The sequence below is a fragment of the Rattus norvegicus genome, chromosome 3 (assembly GCF_021556685.1).
Source record: "Rattus norvegicus strain SHRSP/BbbUtx chromosome 3, alternate assembly SHRSP_T2T, whole genome shotgun sequence".
Lineage (NCBI taxonomy): Eukaryota > Metazoa > Chordata > Mammalia > Rodentia > Muridae > Rattus > Rattus norvegicus.
Genome location: NC_141536.1, coordinates 139,710,677 through 139,731,058, shown reverse-complemented (window position 1 = coordinate 139,731,058; position 20,382 = coordinate 139,710,677). Strand labels below are relative to the sequence as shown.

The following is a 20,382-nucleotide window of genomic DNA, read 5'->3' as shown; positions in this document are numbered from 1 at the left end:
ACACAGCCCCAGAGATGTCCCAAGATGTCAGTGCCCATGCGTGCAGCACACCACTACTTGATATAGCAGCACCTGTTGAGAATTTTCCTCATAGCCTCAGCTTTCCTTTTGTGCTTGAACTCCTTTTATATATCCAGTGACATAAGCATGAGTGTCGAGAAATGGTTTCCCTAGCTCCGCCAGGACCTAGGTAGTTAGAGTCTTAGGTGCAGATTTAATGTACATGCCGGAAGTCCAGAACCCACACCTGCCTGATGTCTAGTCTGTAGTGGATGCTTACTACAGAGTGGGGCTGATCTTGGGTTTGGCCTCCCAAGGCTGAGTGGCTGCAGCAGCTGGAGGAGGTTATCTGTCTCTGCCCACACAGGACCTACAGGACCGCAATGATGAGTTGCAAGCAGAGCTAGAGGGCCTGCGGGTGCGGCTGCCCAGGAGTCGACAGAGCCCCTCAGGGACCCCAGGCACCCATAGAAGGTGGACCCCTGGACGTGGCCCAGCAGGTAGGAGCTCAGTCTGGAGGCTAAGTTGAGAGTGGGGCTCCAGGGCATGACCACAAGGCTGGACATGTGGCACCCCAGAGGAAAAGATGAGAGCAGGACGGAAAATGTTGTTTGTAGAAATCACGAAGGTTATAATTCCTTGACTCCAAAGGAGGCAAATTTGCCTGAGGGGCATGTTTCCACGTTGGAGCCTATGAGGTCACAGGCAACTTTGTGACAGTGCTGGACTTGGGAGGTCATATAGCATGGTGGGCATAGGACATTCCCAGTTGAGGGAATCCTGGCCGCTGGGTTCAGTGGAAAACACACTTCAGGCTCTTCTGCTCTCGGACAGTGGGGTCAAGACGAGGGCCCATGTTTAAGTGTTCTTGGTCTTTTTTAGAGGCCAAGGCCGCTGTTGTGGAGGTGGCACAGTTCTTGTGGAGGACGGGGGTACTTAGGTGGTCTCTGCCTTCTTACTGGTTGTACCAGGCAGTCACCAGTGCAGTCACTCCAGCTCTGCTGTCTTCAGCAGTAGCAGGTGACACTCTTGACCCCATGGAATTCAGCAGCCCTCCCCAGTTACATAGTGGCAGCCTAAGCCCCTCAGTGTGGTTCTCCAACCTCAGAGCACTTGAGCCTCCATGCATCCTACAGCTGTTTATGGTGGAAAGACAAAAACACAAACAAACAAACAAAAAAGATATACTCTTAGGCTCTCCATGAGGAACTTTACCTTTGTGAGGTCTAGATGGCTGCCAGAATCCCCAGGGAGTCTCAGGAAGAAATAGAGAGTGGCCTTGGCATACCCCTATTAGAGGGGGGAGTTAAGGGAGGGGAAGAAGGTGTGGGGTGCAGTCCCTTGTTGTGCAGTTCAGCCCAGAGCCCAGCCTAGCCAGAAGGTAGAGCGTGATGGTTGCTCCTCTGGTGTCAGTAGGAGCCTGAGTTGCACAGAGCATGTGGCCTTGGTCAGGAGTGCAGGGATAGAGCATTGTGGAGCTGTTCACATTTTCCTCTGCACCCATCAGAGCCCTCACAGAGCCAGGATTTCCCAGACTGGCCTTAGGTGACTACACTGTGTATGTCAGTGTGTGCTGTAAAAACAAGTCACATAGAATCACCCAGAAAACACAAGAGGAAGACTGAATAAATGAGCCGGTGCATACATCTGAACATGTTCAAAAGTGTGGAGACTTGGGCACGAAGCTCTACACAGAAGGGAGCCTACGGAACTGTTGTCATTCTCTCTTGTCTCCCCATTTCCTCTGTGTTCTGGCATCATTTGAAGCCAGATTTTAAATGCAGTAAATATACCATCTGGTGAGGATCTTTCAGAGAGTTAAGGGACCTGATGAATCTAGTGGGAACCTCCTGGTTCTCTCTTAGTAACCAGTGATACAGTAAAGACTTGAACCTTGCTGGAGAGTGGTTTAGATCTTTTTTTTTTTTTCTTCTCTTTTTTTTGGAGCTGGGGACCAAACCCAGGGCCTTGCGCTTGCTAGGCAAGCGCTCTACCACTGAGCTAAATCCCCAACCCGAGTGGTTTAGATCTTAAGAGCATTTATTGCTCTTGCAGAGGACCTGGTCTCAGTCCTAACAAACACATGGTAGCCCACAAACATCTGTAACTCCAGTTTCAGAACATCTGACATTGATTTCTGACCTCCATGAGCATTGTACATACATGGTACATAGACACACATGCAAAATACACATACTCATAAAATATAGATAAATCAATATTTTTCTTAAAGATTTGAACCTCTGAGTTCTTAGTAGTCTTAACTTGCAAAGCATAGTTTGTCCCTTCCTGCTGTCCATAGAGTCCTCAACCACAGTGCCATTGGAGGGCAGAGTGGCTCTTACTACCAGCCCCATGTTCTTTATATAGTGCAGGCGGAGGGCAGAATGATCGTCTTGCCAGACCTGCACTCACACATGCTACAGGTGGGAAGCTGCTTTGTCACTCGGTGGTGAGAGGACAGATGAGAAGGTCAAGAAGATGCTGGAGGCGTCCTAGGCATACTGTCACACAGTGTCCTCTTGTTTGCAGACAATCTGTTTGTGGGTGAGTCTATCCCAGTGAGTTTGGAGACAGAAATAAAGATGCAGCAGATGAAAGAAAATTACCAAGAGCTCAGGATGCAGCTGGAGACCAAGGTCAGGAGACTTGGAACCCCGGGCTGCAAAGCCATGTGCTCAGCCTCTCAGACTGCTAAGCAGGGCAGGCCATTCTGTCCTACTGTCGTGTCCTTGTACTCCCTGGTAGATTTTACATTGGAAGCTTTTGACAGAGCCTTGCCTGTATGTCTGGATTACTCCCCTCCCCTCGGGCTTCCAGGATGTGGAGTGCTGTCCCTCTGGTCTTGTGATTGCTCCTTAGTTGTCACACCTCTGTGGGACTCACGGTACTCACCAGGTGTTTGGCCAGTCTTGGTCCCAGGCCTCTTGAGTGCACCTGATGAAGCCACCTCAGGGTTACTGTGAAGGGGTGGTGTAGGCACAGTGCACCTTGGTGACATCACTGTCCTGCCATTCCCTTTTCTAGATCATGGGGCCTGGTTAGGTCTGAGCCATTCGCTCTTTTAGCATCCTGCCCAATATCCTCCTGTTCATGCTGCCTACCAAGCTGTTGCTAAGACTAATTTCTTTATTCAGGTAAATTACTATGAGAAGGAAATTGAGGTCATGAAGAGAAACTTTGAGAAGGATAAGAAGGAGATGGAGCAGGCATTTCAGCTTGAGGTCAGCGTGCTGGAGGGCCAGAAGGCAGATTTGGAGACCCTGTATGCCAAGTCACAGGAGGTCGTCCTGGGCCTGAAGGAGCAGCTGCAGGATGCAGCCCGAAGCCCTGAGCCTGCACCGGCTGGGCTGGCCCCCTGCTGTGCACAGGCGCTGTGCACTCTGGCCCAGCGGCTAGGGGTGGAGATGCACCTGCGGCACCAGGACCAGCTCCTGCAGATAAGGTTTGGGATGGGTTTTTACTTCGGGCTGCTCACAGAAGACCAAAACTTTACCAGAGCCCTATGTAAACTGGTCAGGATCAAGTGCCTGGGAACAGGCACGTTTCCTTCTGAGGGCCCAGACAACACATTGCTGTATAAAGATTTCACTGTGAACCCACCGTGGGCCATGGAGTAGTTTGCTGTGCTGCTGGTTGCAAGATAGTATATTCCCCATCACTAAGTATTGAGGATGTTAGTGAGTAGGTGTTCTCTAAAGGAACAGAAGGGATAGAAGGAAAAGATATGCACACATACAGACATATTAAACAAGGATTTGTTAGAATGGCTATATAGGCTAATCCAGCGATGGCTTTCTCAATGGAAAGGCCATGATTCTGGTACTTCAGTCCCTGAGGCTAGACATCTCAGCTGGTCCGTGATGGAATCCTGAGGAAGTAGGTTCTAATGCCAGCGAAGGGATGCCTCAGCAGCAGGGTAGATGACTTTGCCAATGAATGTAAGGTCAAGCAGGCCAAAAGCAAAGCTCCTTTCTTTATGTCCCTTTCTGTAGACTGACACCAAAAGGTGGGGCCCAGATGTAGGGTAGGCCGTCTCACCTCTTAATGATCTAATCAGGAAAATACCTCATATGTGTACCCAGCTGCTTGAGTTTTAATTGATTTCAGATGTTGGCAGCTAATATTATCATCTCAGCAATAGAGGAGTTAAAATCCAGAGGACCCTCTAGACAGACAGACAGACAGACAGACAGACAGACAGACAGACAGTGAAAAGTCTTAGCAAGTTAAAATGTTCCAAGGAAGGAAAGGGCTACTTGGAAAACCTGAATGTGGTGGGTTTCATTGTGTCTGTTACCTGAGAAATGTCACCCGCCTTTTGCGGACACAGGCAATGCATGTTGTCACCCTGAAGGAAGGAAGGAAGGAAGGAAGGAAGGAAGGAAGGAAGGAAGGAAGGAGAGAGAGAGAGAGAGAGAGAGAGAGAGAGAGAGAGAGAGAGAGAGAGAGAGAGAGAGAAAAGAAAGCTCTTCCTAACTCCTGGCCTGGTCTCCCTTATACCAGGAGCCAGAGTCTCCTTCCCACAGACTAGGCTGAGCAGATGGCTCATTTGGATGTTATGTAGGGGCTGAATAGGTCCAGATGTTGACAGTGACTGGCACAGCCTTGACATATTATATTGACAGCAGCAGCTCCAAGTGGCTGTCATGGGGGGTCAGTTCTTATTGAAGTGCAGTGTCTTTGAGCCCTCATAAGGAAAAAAAAAACATGTGATATAAAAGGGGAGAGAATCAAAGCTCCCTCTCCCTCCCCTCAGGGTGTGATAACAGCAGAGATACTTGGGGTCCTGGAGATCCAAGGGACCTGACTGTTGCAGCCTTGAAGAACAGAAAAGTACCATCTTCATGCCACATGCACTCTCTGAACTTTAAGCTTTCTTCTTCAACATGAGGATTATGTTAAGAGGCTGGAACAAAGCTCCTTTTGGACTCTTTGTGTGCCTGCAGAGGGCATGAGAGCCCTCTTGCTTGTAGCATCCACGATATGCCAGGCTCCTCCTTCTTGGGAGTCTACTCAGCTGGGTACCTGGTATCTTCTCCATAGAGTTGGAGCCACACCTAGTCCATGTGCTTATGTCCCCTTCTGTGGCCAGAGTGCACCCCGTACCTCACCAGGCTGCCTGTGTCTGGGTAGCCCTCCCTACACTCCCACATTTTCTCCAGTCTCCCCAGGTTGATGAGGTCCCAGGCCAAACTGCTTATAAGATTTTCAAGGGAATTTTTGAGTATGGGTCAGTTACACCTGTCTAACACCTGGAACCAGCACTGCCCAGGTGCATCCAGCACCACCCAGGTGCATCCAGCACTACCCAGGTGCATTCAGTGCAAGGCCTCCCATGCCTGAGCACTTGCAGTGCTCAGTTCTACCTTAGAGTAACGTCCATTTTAGTTCTGCCCATAGTAACGTCCATTATCTTTAGGCTGTCAGACACGGTGACTGATTCCGTGCTGCCTCGTGTGTGCAGTCCTAAGGGCTCCAGGAAAAGAACAGGCCATCCTAACACAAAACAGACGACAGAGAGAAGAGTCTCTGGGTTAGTTACACACTTAGAGCAGAAATAATTTAGGTGGCTTTTTCTTCCGTGAATAAAAGAGGGGGATGGCAGGGTAGGGAGGCAGGAGTAGGTGGGTGGTGGGGGAGCACCCTCATAGAGGCAGGGGAAGGGAGGATGGGATGGGGGTGTCCAGAGGGGAGGGGGGAGAAGAGTTTGGGATTCAGCTAGCAGAATCGAAAGTATACAACTGTGTTTCTACAGGAGAGAGGCTGAAGAGGAGCTGAACCAGAAGCTGTCGTGGCTAGAAGCTCAGCATGCTGCTTGCTGTGAGAGTCTGTCTCTGCAGCATCAGTGTGAGAAGGACCAGCTGCTGCAGACACATCTGCAGCGAGTAAAGGACCTGGCTGCTCAGCTTGACCTGGAGAAGGGGTGGCGGGAGGAGAGGGAGCAGGAGGTCCTGGCACACTGTCGGAGGCAGCAGCTGAAGCTGCAGGCTGTGATGAGTGAAGAGCAGGCGCGGATCTGCAGGTCGTTCACCCTGGAGAAGGAGAAGCTAGAACAGACCTACAGGGAGCAAGTGGAGGGACTTGTCCAGGAGGCAGATGTGCTGCGTGCTCTCCTGAAGAATGGAACCACTGTGGTGAGTGACCAGCAGGAAAGGATACCCGGCTCCATGTACCCGGGTCCAGACAGCAGGCAGCAGCCACCAACCTGGCAAACTGTCAGCCCCGATGGGAGGACAGGAGCACCAGCAGAATGGCCTGGCCCAGGGAGAGCTGATGGCAGAGATCTTCCTGGCCAGCTCTGTAGTTTAGATGCCGTACCAAGCCCAACCCCTACCCTCCTGTCCAGAAGGTCCTCAGAGAGCCTGGATGTCAGAGACAACCATCAAGGTCCACTCAGTGCTGAGGAGGGAGCTGTCCCAAAGGAGCCAGAACCTTCTGCCAGGACCCTAACAGGCCAGGACCAGAAGCTGCCCTTGCCTATTCAGCCACAGATGTTGGAGCCATGGTTGGGTCCAGCTGCTGTGGACAGGAAGCCAGACTCTGTTAGGGTTCAGGGACAGGCTTCAGAAGGGCCTACTGGGGATGATGAAGGTGTCCAAGAGACTCCACTCCAGCTGAGGGGAGAAACTGCAAGGATGAGACCCTCATTGCCCTACTCTGAGCTCCCAAACCCACAAGAGGCCAAAGTGATGTCAGTGATGTCAGAGAGTGAGATGAATGATGTGAAGACCAAACTTCTGCAGCTGGAAGACGTTGTCCGGGCTCTTGAAAAAGCAGATTCCAGAGAGAGTTACAGGTTTGTCACTCCTAATCTTAAAGAAGCATATGAAACCCTCAGACTCGTCACCATTGACCTCTTTACGGTTTCCCCAATGTAATTCCCATTACTCGTGCAGGAATCACAAGCCCACGCCTGCCCTCCAGTTCCCCTGATGGTCCAAGACAGGACGATTAGGTCTTTCTGAGGCAACTCAGCTGGCTCTGCCGTCCCTAGCTCTCATTTCACGAGGACTGTCTTGTAGAGGCCTCACATGAGTTGTAGGTCATCCCTAAACCCTTTTCCCTCTGAGTTTAAGTGAATTGGGTTTGGAACTGCAGCCTGTCTTTGTGCCAGGCTCGTGATCAAAATTTACCAATGGGTTATGCTGGTTAGTGGGCAGCGACCAGTGAAACCGTCTGCGGAATGGGCCCCCGAGCTGCAGTGCTCTGTGCTGGCCTGAGCACTGTCAGGGGATTTGGAGATTCATTGCTACTGGGCTGGAGATACTGCTCTGTGTTTGGAATACCCTTCTTGGGAAGAAGGCAGATGGCCAGGAGGTAAGAAGGGTGGATACCTGTTCTGTCACAGATGCTAAGATCTTGGGAGAGCTTGCCTAAGTTACAGGCCATGAGTTCCAGCGCTTTCCCCTGGCTCCTCTGGCCATGGGGAAGAGGAGGTTGGCAGGCACATGGTGGTGGACCATTTACACCATGCTTTACTCCTGCCAGCCCTCACTCAGCACACTGAGGAGGTATCCGTTCCTACAGGGACAGCCCGCCAAGAAGCCTGGGCTGGTGATACAACGTAGGCACACAGTGTGTCCCAGGATGGTGGGTGGTCACTTATCAATAATAAGACCATTTCACTAAAAGGACAACCGCTGCTCACTGGGGGATAGCATACAGTTGTTAACATGCTGGGGGGAAACGGGGGTGGGGGGTGGGTATGGCACAGTGACATACCATGCGTTTAGCTTATATGAGGCCCCGTGAAAAAATGAAGTGAAATTTCAGACATGCAAATTTCACCTTCTAAACAGCTTAAGAAAGCAGACCTGGCTTCCTTTCAGCAGGAACTGCCATTTTAATGTAATTCGCCAAAATGAAAACCCAGTGGGAAGGCGGTGAGCCACAATGTATATTCTCAGGCCTTTAGAAAGCACCGAGTTGTTCCTTTGGCCACATTATAGGAATCTGTGAGAAGTGCAATACTGTAGACATCAAAGGTACCATTCAAAAAGGAATACCCACAAATGCTAGCATGGCTGAGCAAGAAGAATCTGCAGTGTTACCCAGCATGCCGCTGGCACTGCTGTAAACAAGCAAGTGAAGGGTGAGAGGTTCATCAAGTGCACTGGTGTGCACTTTGAGTACATTAGTCACCCCATAAGAACTGAACGCCTGAGGGAGGGGAACCTGGCCCAGCTGCAGCTCCAGCCTGGTCCATCTGAGAAGCTTGCCTTGTGGAGACAAAAAGAACCTGAGCTCCTGGAGCTCATCCCCTGTGAATTCATGGTCAGGGATGGGGAATGATGATGGTGACCTTATACATATATATGTTGTCTTTTAGTCCCATCAGCCCTCATTCAGCACACTGCTCCTATACAGACAGGCAGTAGGTCATTGCAAGGGCGTGGGCTGGTGGCGCACAGTAGGCCACTGAGTCGTTTCTCCAGTCCCAGTTCCTTTATTAGCTGGTATTCTCCTGTGTAGAATTACAGGAAGGGAGAGAGATGGGGAAGAAGAAATAGAGGGAGAGGGAGGAGTGACAGCCAAGATAGTAAAAAGGTTTTCTTAATAAAATTGAAGTGTGGGGCTGGGGATTTAGCTCAGTGGTAGAGCGCTTGCCTAGGAAGCACAAGGCCCTGGGTTCGGTCCCCAGCTCCGAAAAAAAGAACCAAAAATAAATAAATAAATAAATAAATAAATAAATAAATAAATAAATAAATAAATAAATAAATTGAAGTGTTATTCTCCCTTAAATATTTAGTTCTTTTTTTTTTTTTTTTTTTTTCGGAGCTGGGGACCGAACCCAGGGCCTTGCGCTTCCTAGGTAAGCGCTCTACCACTGAGCTAAATCCCCAGCCCTCCCTTAAATATTTAAAGCAAACAAAACAAAATAAATCCCAGACATAATTGATGGGCTAAAAGCCTAGCACCCTCCAGGCCTACCTATATTGTACCCAAAGGGCTCTGCACTGCCTACAGGTGTCTATAGATGTGTCTGCATGCCTTTGCTTCTTAAGCATGTGTCTCTGTGTTATACTGAGGACTATTCTCCTCAGTACCCTGACTTCTGAAGATCCGGGGGATCTGATTATGAGTCAGTTTGCTGTTTCTGAGGTCATTCCCTACACGGTGGCCTTCTTACATGCCTGTTGATCTCTGTGTGTTTGTATTAACTTGAGGTTAACCTCAAGGACTCTTAGAGCCTTAGTACAGGATGCTTTGCTGTATTCCCTTTGCAGAGAAGTGGAACACCATTCACCTGAGACTGCCTGGGCCTTCTTCTATGCCCCAGCTCTGTGGGTACCCACATTATAACTTCTCTGCCCTGCTGGTGGTGGGGCTGACATAGTTCTGTGCCCTGGGCTAGCCTAGTTTTCTGAGGAATATTGCTCACAGATTCGGTTCAGCCTCCAGTTTTTTGTTTGGTTTGGGGCCATTGGAGTATGGCTTCTGTGTTGGGTCTTCAGAGACTCTAGGTGTCTGCAGAGTCCAGGTGCTGGGTGTATGTATGAGTTGTGGGTGTGGTTCAAAGGGCTGGTTCTTAGGGAGTACAAACCAGAGCTTGCTCCCCTAGAAACAGGGACTACCTTGGGCTTGCCTCCTCCAGGGAGGGGATGCAGCCTGCACAGTTTTTAGCATTCTGGCTATGAGCTGGCTGTGAGGCTGTGTTCAGCCTGCCCTTTCATTCCTCAACTGACTTCTTCAATGTTGACCGCAGGGCTGAGTTACAGAGGCTTTCTGAAGAAAACTCAGTGTTGAAAAGTGACCTGGGGAAGATTCAACTGGAACTGGGAACTTCAGAGAGCAGAAATGAAGTGCAGAGGTAAACTGGGCTTTGCAGTTCCCCACAGCCGTGTACTGCAGCCTGCTGGTACGCTACAATGAGCTTAGGAGGGGAAGGGGAAGTTCACAGTGGGGAACTGTCAGTGGGCAGGCTTTGGGGTTCCAACCTCCTCCTGTGGGTTAGCAGTGCCTTTGGAACAATACAGAGTTCTAGTACATGCTTAAATTGCCACATTACTGGCATCCCATGGCTCAGGACATGGCATTTGGCACTCCTGCAGAAATGCTACATATAGCCCTTGAGGGCTGGGGCCGTGTTCAGGGGGAAGCAAATCCTGGCACAGCCTGCTGATGGCCCACTGGGCTTTTCTCCAGCCTTTACCACTGATATCTGCAAGTCAGTGAGTCAGAGCTGGGAACATGGTAGCCCAGGCTACGAATTGACATTTTAATCTGCTTCTTCAACAGGCAGGAAATTGAGGTCTTAAAGAGAGACAAGGAGCAAGCCTGCTTTGACCTGGAAGAGCTCAGCACACAGGTCGGGTACTGACTGGCATGAGTCACCACCTCCCTTGCTTTAGTGTGTTGAAGTCATTCTCTCTAATGAAAGGAGACTAAAGACTCTTTCCTCTGTAAGATCCAGTTGCAGCCAACCCTAGCTTTCCTCAGCAGGTCCCTGGTGATGTTAACCGTCAGGAGTGGCATCCAGTCTCCCTCAGTCTCCATAGGGTAGTAGCTCTGTGAGGATCTGTGTCCTCACCTCCTCTCTTAAGGACTCCGGTATCATTTATGCTTTAAAGGCCTTCTCTCCAAATCTCGTCAACACTATTGTTAGGATGTCAAGATCTGAATTGTGGGGAGGACATACTGCAGCCTCTAACAAACTCACAGCCGAGATACGATATTGATAGAGCATATTTAGATCCTCATTTGTGTATGCATCGGATCCTGCATAATCGCATCATCTGTGTAGACCCCTGTGTTCTTCACAGACACGTGGCTGGTGTTTCTGTCAGGTAATCCCTCATGCCATGTAATTGTCATGCCATCTTTCCCACCTGGCAACAATTTCAGCTTCTGCTGTAATACTAAAGAAACTTAACCATACAGTTTGTGTCAGTCATACCACAGTCACTTTGCTTCAGTGATCAGATTTTTTTGTTTGTTTTGTTTTGGCATAAGCCAGCCACTTTGTCTTGCTTGCTGAGTAGTGGGGTAGAGAATGAGCCTGACACATTTCTGGTGACACCCCTTGATCAGCACCACCAGACGTGTAGCTGAGAAGGCTGGATGTCTGGGGCGATCAGTGGTGTTCCTGATGTGTCTGTGGGCATGGTGCTGCTCTGTGGGCCAGGTTCTGGGGAGTGTCCTCGGCAGCCTCGGACCGAAGGTCAGCACCCAAGACGTTCAGGCGTACCGTGCTCCCCGTGGGTCCCGTTGAGACTCATGGTTGCACAGGGTGGCCCCCTCACTAGGCACATGTCCAGTCACATGGCAGATAAGAACCCAGGGACACTGCTGGGGACAGAAATGGAAGTGTGGTCTTCTGGAGTGACTCGTTAGCTGTTGACCCAGAACACCTGCTTTTCCCCATGACACTGGCTTTTGGAAGATACTGCCTCACAGTCTGTCTGTCCGTTCTGTATCTATTAGCTGCTGTCTTGGGGTGTGTGACTTGCAGATCAGAAGAAATTTGAACAAAAAGGTTGGTTAGACGCAGTAGAATGATCTTTGACATGAATATCCCTTTATTTTTACTTGGACCCAGGCAAATTTTACAAAGAGAGCTAAAGATTTAAGTTAGAAATTAAGATGGTGGCTGCCTTAGTCCTGCATGCAGCTGGCATCTGTAGGCCGTCCTGTAGGCCATCCAACCCTGCCTGACACCACCTTCCCAGGAGCGTAGAACCTGAGTCAGCAGGAAGCATCGGGCAAACCCCAAATGCATAACTAGTAAAGGGACTGGGCTATTCTTGTCAGAAACGCCCGCAGCAAGAAGAAGCCATGGATTCTTCTCCAGAATTCATGGAGGAATTCAGATTCAAGGAGGAGTCAGCACGACAGGAGGTGCCAGCTTATATTTGCTAGGGGAGACAGCTGAAAACTGTCAACAGGCAGTTGTCAAAACGGAATCGTGAGCCATCAGGGCCGCTGTCCTGAAGCATACACAGTGGTGACAATATGAGGGGAGTGTCCTGTCCTCAGGAAACACCACGGGACTGGGCGAGGACATGCCTGCATGTGTGTGCACGTGCCCTGTGTGCAGTCATACGTGGGCGCTTACAGCAAGAGTGGCATGGCAGGTGGTGAAGATGCCATCATGGGTGCATGTTCTGTTCGGGCGTGATAGCCTTACTCCAGCCTGCCAACAGCTACATTCCGTCCTCAGTCTGAGGCTCTACAGAAGGGAAGAGTGGCATGAACTACTGAGAACTTGAGAACAGAGTGGAAGCATGCGCACTGCGTGGACCGCAGCTGAAGCAGCGCCTAGGTTCCGTCATGTGTTCAATTGACATGATGTTGCATGGGTCCCTGGAGACGTGTTTGTGTCCTACAAGTATAGGGAACACTGACCCAAAACTGATGGCTGTGGAAACAGAAGTGTTTTGTATGATGGTGTCTGGTTTTTTGGTTAAAAACAGCCCTCCTATTAAAACAAAGAATAGTTCCCAAAAATCTGAGTGGTTAGGTTTCCCGTGGTGAAGAAAATGATGTAGGACCAGCTTGTGAGCTGCCGTTCTGTACTACCCCGCGCAGTTTTTGAACATCCATTCATTCTGCAGGTCAGTGACTGTCAGGCAAGCAAGATGCAAGACTTGAAGACACCCCGCCCCCTTCTGAAAGCTGCTTTTGTATATTTAGTAACTGATTAGGGAACTTTTAAAAGATTCTCATACCCTAAGTTCATTTAAATTATTTTCTCCTGTCTACTCTGGTATGCAGTGTGTTTACGTGGGCGGTACATTCCCTTGTTTGGGCATGTACAAGAGCCAGCCAATCACTTTTATATCTTAATTTCTTAAATTTTATTTAATCTTTTTTTACAGTCTAGATTTCATCACTCTACTGGTCCACCCTCTGACTGTTCCACATCCCATACCTCCTCCCTCTCTCCATGAGGATGTCCCCACCCCTTCAATACCTCTCTCCACCAGACCCCACTCCCTGGGGCCTCCAATCTCTTGAGGGTTAAGTGCCTCTCCTCTGAGTCCAAAGCCAGCAGTTCTCTGCTATATATGTGCTGGGGTCTTCTTATCATCTGGTGTGTGCTGCCTGGATGGTGGCCCAGTGTCTGAGAGATCTCAGGGGTCCAGGTTAGTTAAGACTCCTGGTCCTCCTCCAGGGTTGCTCTCCTCCTCAGCTTCTTCCAGCTTTTCCCTAATTCAACCACAGAGGTCAGCAACTTCTGTCCATTGGTTGGGTGTAAATATCTGCATCTGACTCTTTCAGCTGCTTGTTGGGTCTTTCAGAGGGCAGTCATGATAGGTCCCTTTTTGTGAGCGCTCCATAGTCCCAGTAATAGCGTCAGGTCTTAAACTCCCCCACCCCTTTGAGCTGGATCCCACGTTGGACCTGTTGCTGGACCGTCTTCCTCAGGCTCCTCTCTGCTTCCACCCCTGCAGTCCTTTCAGACAGGAACAGTTATGGGTCAGAGTTTTGATTGTGGGATAGCCTGTCTTTCTGCTGGAGGTGGGCTCTACAAGTTCCCTCTCCCCACAGTAGGGCCTTTCAGCTAAGGTCTTTCCATTTGAGTCCTGAGAGTCTCTCACCTCCCAGGTCTCTGGTACATTCTGAAGAATACCCCCAATCTCCTACCTCCTGAGGTTTCCTGTTTCCATTCTTTCTACGTCCTGTTCTTTAGACTCAACTTGTCGTTTCTATTTATGTTGTATAAATTTCTCCTTTGGAACTGAAGCTAAGGAAATTTTTCCTACTTTAGTTAAATCATTAATAAATTCATAACATGTATATAAAATGTGTTTGAACTCTTCTTGCTGTAGACTCAGAAATACAAGGATGAAATGTCACAGCTCAACTGCAGGATCCTTCAGCTGGAGGGAGATTCTTCTGGTCTCCATACCCAGAAGGAAGAAAATCACGCTGCTATCCAGGTGTTAATGAAGAAGCTGGAGGAGGCAGAATGCCGGGAGAAGCAGCAGGTCAGGGGCCTAGGCTGTCCCACAAACTGGTGGCTGTTGGAAGGGGGGCCCACTGGTTAGTGGAGGCGGGGCAGGGAGGTGAGCACCCTCAAAAGTGAAGTAAAGGGCAAGCTCTCCAGAGATGGGTCCACCTGAACAGTCTTGGCAAAGCCACCAGGATGGAGAAAGGGGAGCAAATTGGGTCACTGCAAATCTCAGGAGAGGAAATGGGGGGTTCTTTGCATTCTTAAAGTGAAATAAGTAGCAAGAGCCCAGAGTGTCCCTGTATGCTGGCTTTATAATTTTGCTTGTGAAGACCGAATCTAATGTATTATGGATTTATCTGCAGTGTTTTTATTGATGTCCTGTATAATAGGAAACAGGACTGGAATCAATATGGACAGCAGTAGGTGAATTAGTAAATGCTGCAGCCATTAGACCCAGAGTTCTCAAATAACAGTGTGGGGCTCCAGGTTCCTTAAGGACAGCCCTGCAGCACCCTGTATGAGATGTGCGCCTGTACAGAGGACGGTAAAGAAATTAGGCGTGGGCCTTAGGCTCTCTGAGTCATGGGAGAGAATTTATCTTGTTTTTTCTTGTCTGTAACTTATCTGTTTCAGCTTGTCAGGCTCTGCTTATAATTGTGAAAATGTTTTTGTTTTGTTTTGTTTTGTTTTTATAAATAGGGTGATCAAATCAAACACCTGAAAATTGAACTTGAACGTGTGAATGAGGAATGCCAACGCTTAAGACTGTCACAGGCAGAGCTGACAGGAAGCCTCGAAGAAAGTCAAGGCCAGGTGGGTTGGCTAAGGTGACCGGAGGCCCTTGGTCCAATCCTGGGACATGAGAAATATCAACAGTGGGCTGACAGTTAGCATGACTCATCCAGACCCAAAATGTTACTAGACCAACGAGATGCTTCCCAGCTGACCAGGAACTCATCAGGCTCAGAAATATCCCCACCCCATTCATTGTTAACATGGACGGGTCAGCTTTGCCTCAGACATCCTGTCTGAAGGAGCTAGGTAGCCTCCTGCTCTGGGGTCTCAGAGGTTAATAGACTGTGCCAGCCGGTTCTTTTAAGCCGCCAAGGGTGTTCTATTTCTGATGAAGCATCTAGCATCAAATTCATTGAACTTGTGTTTCAGACTTACCTTTAATTGCTTGATTGAAGGAGTGGCTAAGTTATGCCTAGTTTAAAGCAGTGACAGCTTGTAGCCATGCTGAGCTCTGTGACTCTAGTCCCCCTAGAGCCTTATAGGGCAGTCAGTTCCATCCCTGTCCCCACACTCAAGTCCTGTGTATTAATCACACTCTAGGACTCAAGCCATAGCCACGTCTCAGAACTGTGAAAACCCCCATGTAAGGAGCCAGGTGTGGCTCCCGTGGCTTATACTCACTCTGATCACACGAAGTAGGCTTTCATGGGCAGTGAATGAAACAGAACTGGATCCAGCAACAAGGACCAGGGCTGTTGTTCTATGGGTTCCAAACACAGTCTTCCTCTGCCGAGTTGTGTGGAGACACTGTGGTTAGTACCACGTTGTGTGGAGACACTGTGGCTAGTGCAGACTTGGTTCTGAGTCCCTGAGGACTGCTGTACACACACAGGCAGGTCCCTCAACACAGGGAGTGGGCCCCTGTGCTCTCCTTAGGGTGACATCTCACTAGTCTGGGAATGACTCTGAATTATCAGTCAGGCCACACGTTGTCCTTACAGCTGCACAGTGTCCAGCTGCGGCTGGAGGCAGCACAATCCCAGCATGACCGGATTGTCCAGGGCCTGCAGGAACAGATGAGTCAGTTGGTTCCTGGAGCTCGTGTAGCTGAGCTGCAGCACCTGCTCAGCCTCAGGGAAGAGGAGGCTGAGCGACTAAATGCACAGCAGGTGAGTGGGGATGTCCTGCTGCAGGCAGCTGCTGGGGGAGGGCATTAGAGGCAAGGAAGCCGGAACAGAAGCCAGGGGCATCTAATAGATGCTGAGGGCAGATCAGGGTCATGGTGGATTCTCCATAGTAGAAGAGTAGGACACCAGACAGCCCCATAAGCTGCTTCAGACAGAGTCCGTAGGTCTTCCTAAACTCATTCTGTCTTCAGCTCATACCTTCATAGTCAGCCACCATGGAGATCTGGGTGAAGGGTGATAGGTACCATTATGGAATACCATCATCTGGTATTGGTCATTTATAATTAAGACTCTGTGGACAGAAAGGTGGTTCCTTCAGAGCCTATGAAAACAACGTTGATATGTGCACGGGTAGCAGATCCTCTATACCATGCTCAGATTTCTGCATTTAGCCATTGTTCACTGAAGCTGACGTATAACTTCTGTACAGGAAGAATACAAGCAGCAGCTGAAGGCCAGGGAGGACCAGGTGGAGGAGGCCGAGGCTCGGTTACACAATGTGGAGTGGCTGCTACAGGAGAAGGTGGAGGAGCTTCGAAAACAGGTGCATGAGGCCTCTTGCCCTCTCTACTGACTCCTCTCCCCATGGCCCAAAACCTGCATATCCAAGGCAGCGATCGTTCAGAGCCACAGGCAGAAAGTGCATACATTTTCTTTAGTAATTACTAATCCAGGGAGATGGTCTTCTCCATACATGCCATCCTGTATTTGACTATCATGTCAGAGGTGGGCTGCCGTTCTCAGGATGGACACTCTTCATCCTGTGGCTTGTCAGTCATCAGATGCCCTCCCTAGCCCAGGACATGCTCTTTGTGAAGGCTGCCTCAGGCATCTCACTTTAGAGGCAGGCAGGAACCTTAGACAGTACAGGTGGGGCAGTTGAGTGTTGCGTGCAGGAGAAACTAAGCTTGAACTGGAGCCCAGGGAAGAGGCAGAAGTCTCACTGTAGCAGTTTTCCTGGATGAGGCTTGTGCTGAGGAACCTGGACTCGTGCCTGCCACATTCTAGTCCTGCACTACCCCTCCCTTTAGTCTCAGGTGAGGAGTTGTACGGATGGTGTGCCTGGCATTTCTGATGTGATCTGGTATACACACAGCTACCACTGTCAGTTGGTTCCTCCTCACGGCCTGTTTACTTGAGTATTTAAAACACAGTAATTCCAGCCAAGCTTATATCGTAGAGCCATCCAAGGCACAGCACATCCTGAAAGCTGCTATTCCGGGTAGAGTAAGCCAGGGCGCCCAGCCTGTTCTCACCTGGACTGCACATGCCAGCCACAGGGCCTTTGTACATATCCTTCCCTCTGCACAGTGTTCATGCTCAGCTTTGACTAGCTTCTTGGCTTAACTCCTATCTGTCCTTAGAGAGGCCCTGCCCTGTCCCTCCCACCCACAATGGCACACCACTGATCCCTTTGCATGTTAGTTCCCGTCTGCCTCTATTGTTGGTGTGCTCTGTCACAGCAGTAGTATTGCAAAATGAGGGTCTGTGTCCTCCACATGGCCTCATGGAGTCCAGTGCCCAAAGCTCTGTGCCTGTGTGTCCTGGACAAGGACACAGCGAGGCTACTGCCTGGAGCTGAGACCTGTGCAGCCTCCCTGTGCGTGGTAACTGGCTCAGTGGCTGGTTCCCGTGCGGCATCACCACGGCAGAGCACAGACATGAACCAAGTATTCTGGAGACTGGAAGGTTCATTGTCACACTGTGGGCTTTTCATTTCACAGCAAAGATGAGCATAAAACTGTCTCAAGTCTTCTCCACATAGTTCTGCGCATTCTCACTTTCCTCCCTTGTACACAGAGCAGAGAGCATCACTGTACTGAGTATGTGTGTCAGACCTTAATTCCAAGGGCAGGGCTGGAGTGCAGGATGAGGGCAGGCTGACCTCTCAGCCCACAGCAGTTCACAGGAAAGTGTGGCTCTCTCCCGCCTAGTTTGAGAAGAATACCAGATCTGATCTGCTGCTCAAAGAACTCTATGTGGAAAATGCCCACCTCATGAAAGCTGTTCAGCTCACAGAAGAGAAGCAGCGAGGAGCCGAGAAGAAAAACTGCGTCTTAGAAGAAAAAGTTCGAGCTCTCAACAAACTGATCAGTAAGATGGCACCAGCATCACTTTCTGTGTAGGGACTGCTGTTCTTGGAGTTCATGTGAAGGAATGTCTTTTTAAATAATGCTACTCTGATGCCATAATTTTCTATGGCTCACTAGCTACACTCCCTAGGCATGAGGACTGATTCCTGTTCATCTGACAAACATTCAATGAATGTCTACTAGGTGCCAGGTTCTGGGGAACAGGCAGGGTACAGTCACTGGTGGCCAAGAGTCTTGGGTAACATCCTGGGTTGCAATCTCCAAGTTGATCTTACTGGAAAAGACTCAGAGCCTCAGCAAGAACAATGGAGAGAGAGTGGCTCAGTACTTGAATGTGGGGCTTTGGGCCAGAAACGCAGGGTCGGGATTTAGGTGTCTTACCACTTCACTGCCCTGTGTGGGCTGTCATCAGAGCTCTCCGTGTGGGTCAGTACACCCCCACCCCACCCCCAGAAAGAGGGCCTTCCCCTGCAGTCCTCTGCTGCTCCTGAGGGTGGGAGCAAGATGGCATCCGAGGTGGTGGGCTCAGGGATAGCAGTGTTCGTTGCGAGTGCAATCTCACTACAAAATATGTTGTCACACTGGAAATTGTACATTTTTTTTTAAAAGAAAAGGTATAGTTTTATAACTGAGATGTACCTAAATTATGACCATTTGGTTTACGAGTATTCTACTGTGATATGAAAAGTTCCTGTATTTTCAATAACTTTTCTATTAAAATTGTTTTAACTCTTTTTAAGTTTTTTAGTTTTTTAAGGTTTTAAATTATTTCACACATGAACGCAGAGCTAGAAAGAAGGTTCAGTGGACAAAGTTTTCGCTCTGCACGCATAAGGGCAGAGTTTGATAAAAGTATCAACAGGGATTGACAGGTGGAGTCGTGCATGCCTTTAACCCAGTGGTTCTCAACCTTTAGGGGTCACATAGCAGATATCCTACAGATCAGATAATACATTACAATTCTTAACAGTAGTAAAATTACAGTTAGACATGGCTACGAAATAACTTTCTGGTTGGGGTGACGATATGAGAAACTATAGCATTTAGGATGTGAGAGAACCACTGCTTCAGCCCCATCACCCAGGAATCGGGCAGGGGGCTGAGCTTGTGCTGGCCTGATCTACACAGCAAGTTCCAAGACAGCCAGAGCTGCCTAGTGAGACCCTGTCTTGAGAAACAAAACACAGGCCCTCGCTTCGGCAGCAACATAGACTAGAATTGGAACGATACAGAGAAGATTAACATGGGCTCTGCGCAAGGATGACACGCAAATTCGTGAAGCGTTCCATAAAAAAAAAGAGGAAAAAAAAACAAAACAAACAACAACAACAACAAAACCAGAAAACAAATAGGGATTCCTTACTCCAGAAAGCTCTTCACTCCAGAAGGGAACACTTTTAAAACTTAAGGTTTAGTTTTACCAACCAGTAAAATACTAAGTCTCAGTATAGTTGGTAGAAGCCTTGTCAAAACTCACAGTGGAGACAGTAATGGTGGCACATGCCTTTAAAACCAGCATTTGGGAGGCAGAGACAGGCCCCAGCCTGGTCTATGGAGCAAGTTTTAGACCAGCCAGGACTACACAGACAGACCCTTTCTTAAAGAAAGAAATAAAACCAAACAAACAAACAGAACCTACCTCACAGTGGGTACACTTCTTTACTTTGAGCCCTGCCTGGAACTGAAGTAACAGACTAGAGGGCAGGAGGTATGGCTCAGTTGGTAAAGTCCCTGCTGTACATGTCTAAGGACCTGAGTTCAGTCAGATCTTGAGAACCCCTTTAAGAAAGCTGGCATAGCAGTGTGTACCTACAATTCCATCACAGCAGAAGTAGAGGCAGGAGGTGCCCTGGAGCTCACTAGCCAGCCAGTTTAGCTGAGTCCGTAAACTCTAGGTTCAGTGAGAGATCAGGCTCAAAATCCAAGGTGAAAGCCAGGCAATTGTGCATGCCTTTAATCCCCAACAACACTCAGGGAGAGAGGCAGGTGGGTCTCTCTGTGAGTTTGAGGCCAGCCTGGTCTATAGAGCAAGTTCCAGGATAGCCAAGGCTACACAGAGAAACTCTATCTCAACCAACCAACTAACCAACCAACCAACCAACCAGCTAACCAACCAGCATGGTGAAGAGCAGTTGAGGAAGACAGCCAGCTCAGTCTCTGGGCTCCATAGATAATTGGTTAAGGTCTAACATGATCAGCAAACTGACATTTATAGAAAACCCACTTTACCCCCAAACACAGCACTGGTAAATTGACCTGTGATGTTGGCCCTAATACAAGCCTCAAAAAATTACAAAGACTGAGGTAATACCAAATATGTTCTGTCATCATCTAATACCGTCTCAAAAATGATTTGGGACGTGAATAAGATCAAAATATACTGCACGAGATTCTCAAGTTAATAAAAATATTTAAGATTATTTTTCATTCTAAAAGTTTAGTCTCTATATAAATTAAATCAAATTAG

General features: G+C 48.9%; 1 protein-coding gene and 1 non-coding gene across 14 annotated transcripts in view; both read left to right on the top strand.

Moving 5' to 3' along the window:
* Ninl (ninein-like) overlaps positions 1 to 18,649 on the top strand; it is a 66,489-nt gene extending 47,840 nt beyond the window's left edge. For 5 of the 13 annotated variants that reach the window (XM_087652256.1, XM_087652255.1, XM_087652258.1 and 2 more), the window contains 12 exons: positions 368 to 500; positions 2,533 to 2,639; positions 3,138 to 3,445; positions 5,423 to 5,536; positions 5,759 to 6,799; positions 9,710 to 9,814; positions 10,243 to 10,312; positions 13,776 to 13,934; positions 14,600 to 14,713; positions 15,637 to 15,804; positions 16,253 to 16,366; positions 17,757 to 18,649. In XM_087652256.1, the coding sequence (XP_087508382.1) occupies positions 368 to 500; positions 2,533 to 2,639; positions 3,138 to 3,445; positions 5,423 to 5,536; positions 5,759 to 6,799; positions 9,710 to 9,814; positions 10,243 to 10,312; positions 13,776 to 13,934; positions 14,600 to 14,713; positions 15,637 to 15,804; positions 16,253 to 16,366; positions 17,757 to 17,948 (2,625 nt within the window). In that variant the 3' untranslated portion in view covers positions 17,949 to 18,649. 13 annotated transcript variants of the gene reach the window in all.
* Positions 18,650 to 19,102: 453 nt separating this feature from the next.
* Positions 19,103 to 19,210, top strand: Rnu6-722 (RNA, U6 small nuclear 722). The gene has a single exon (XR_015685035.1). It is a non-coding gene; the product is annotated as a U6 spliceosomal RNA (small nuclear RNA).
* Positions 19,211 to 20,382: the final 1,172 nt, after the last annotated feature.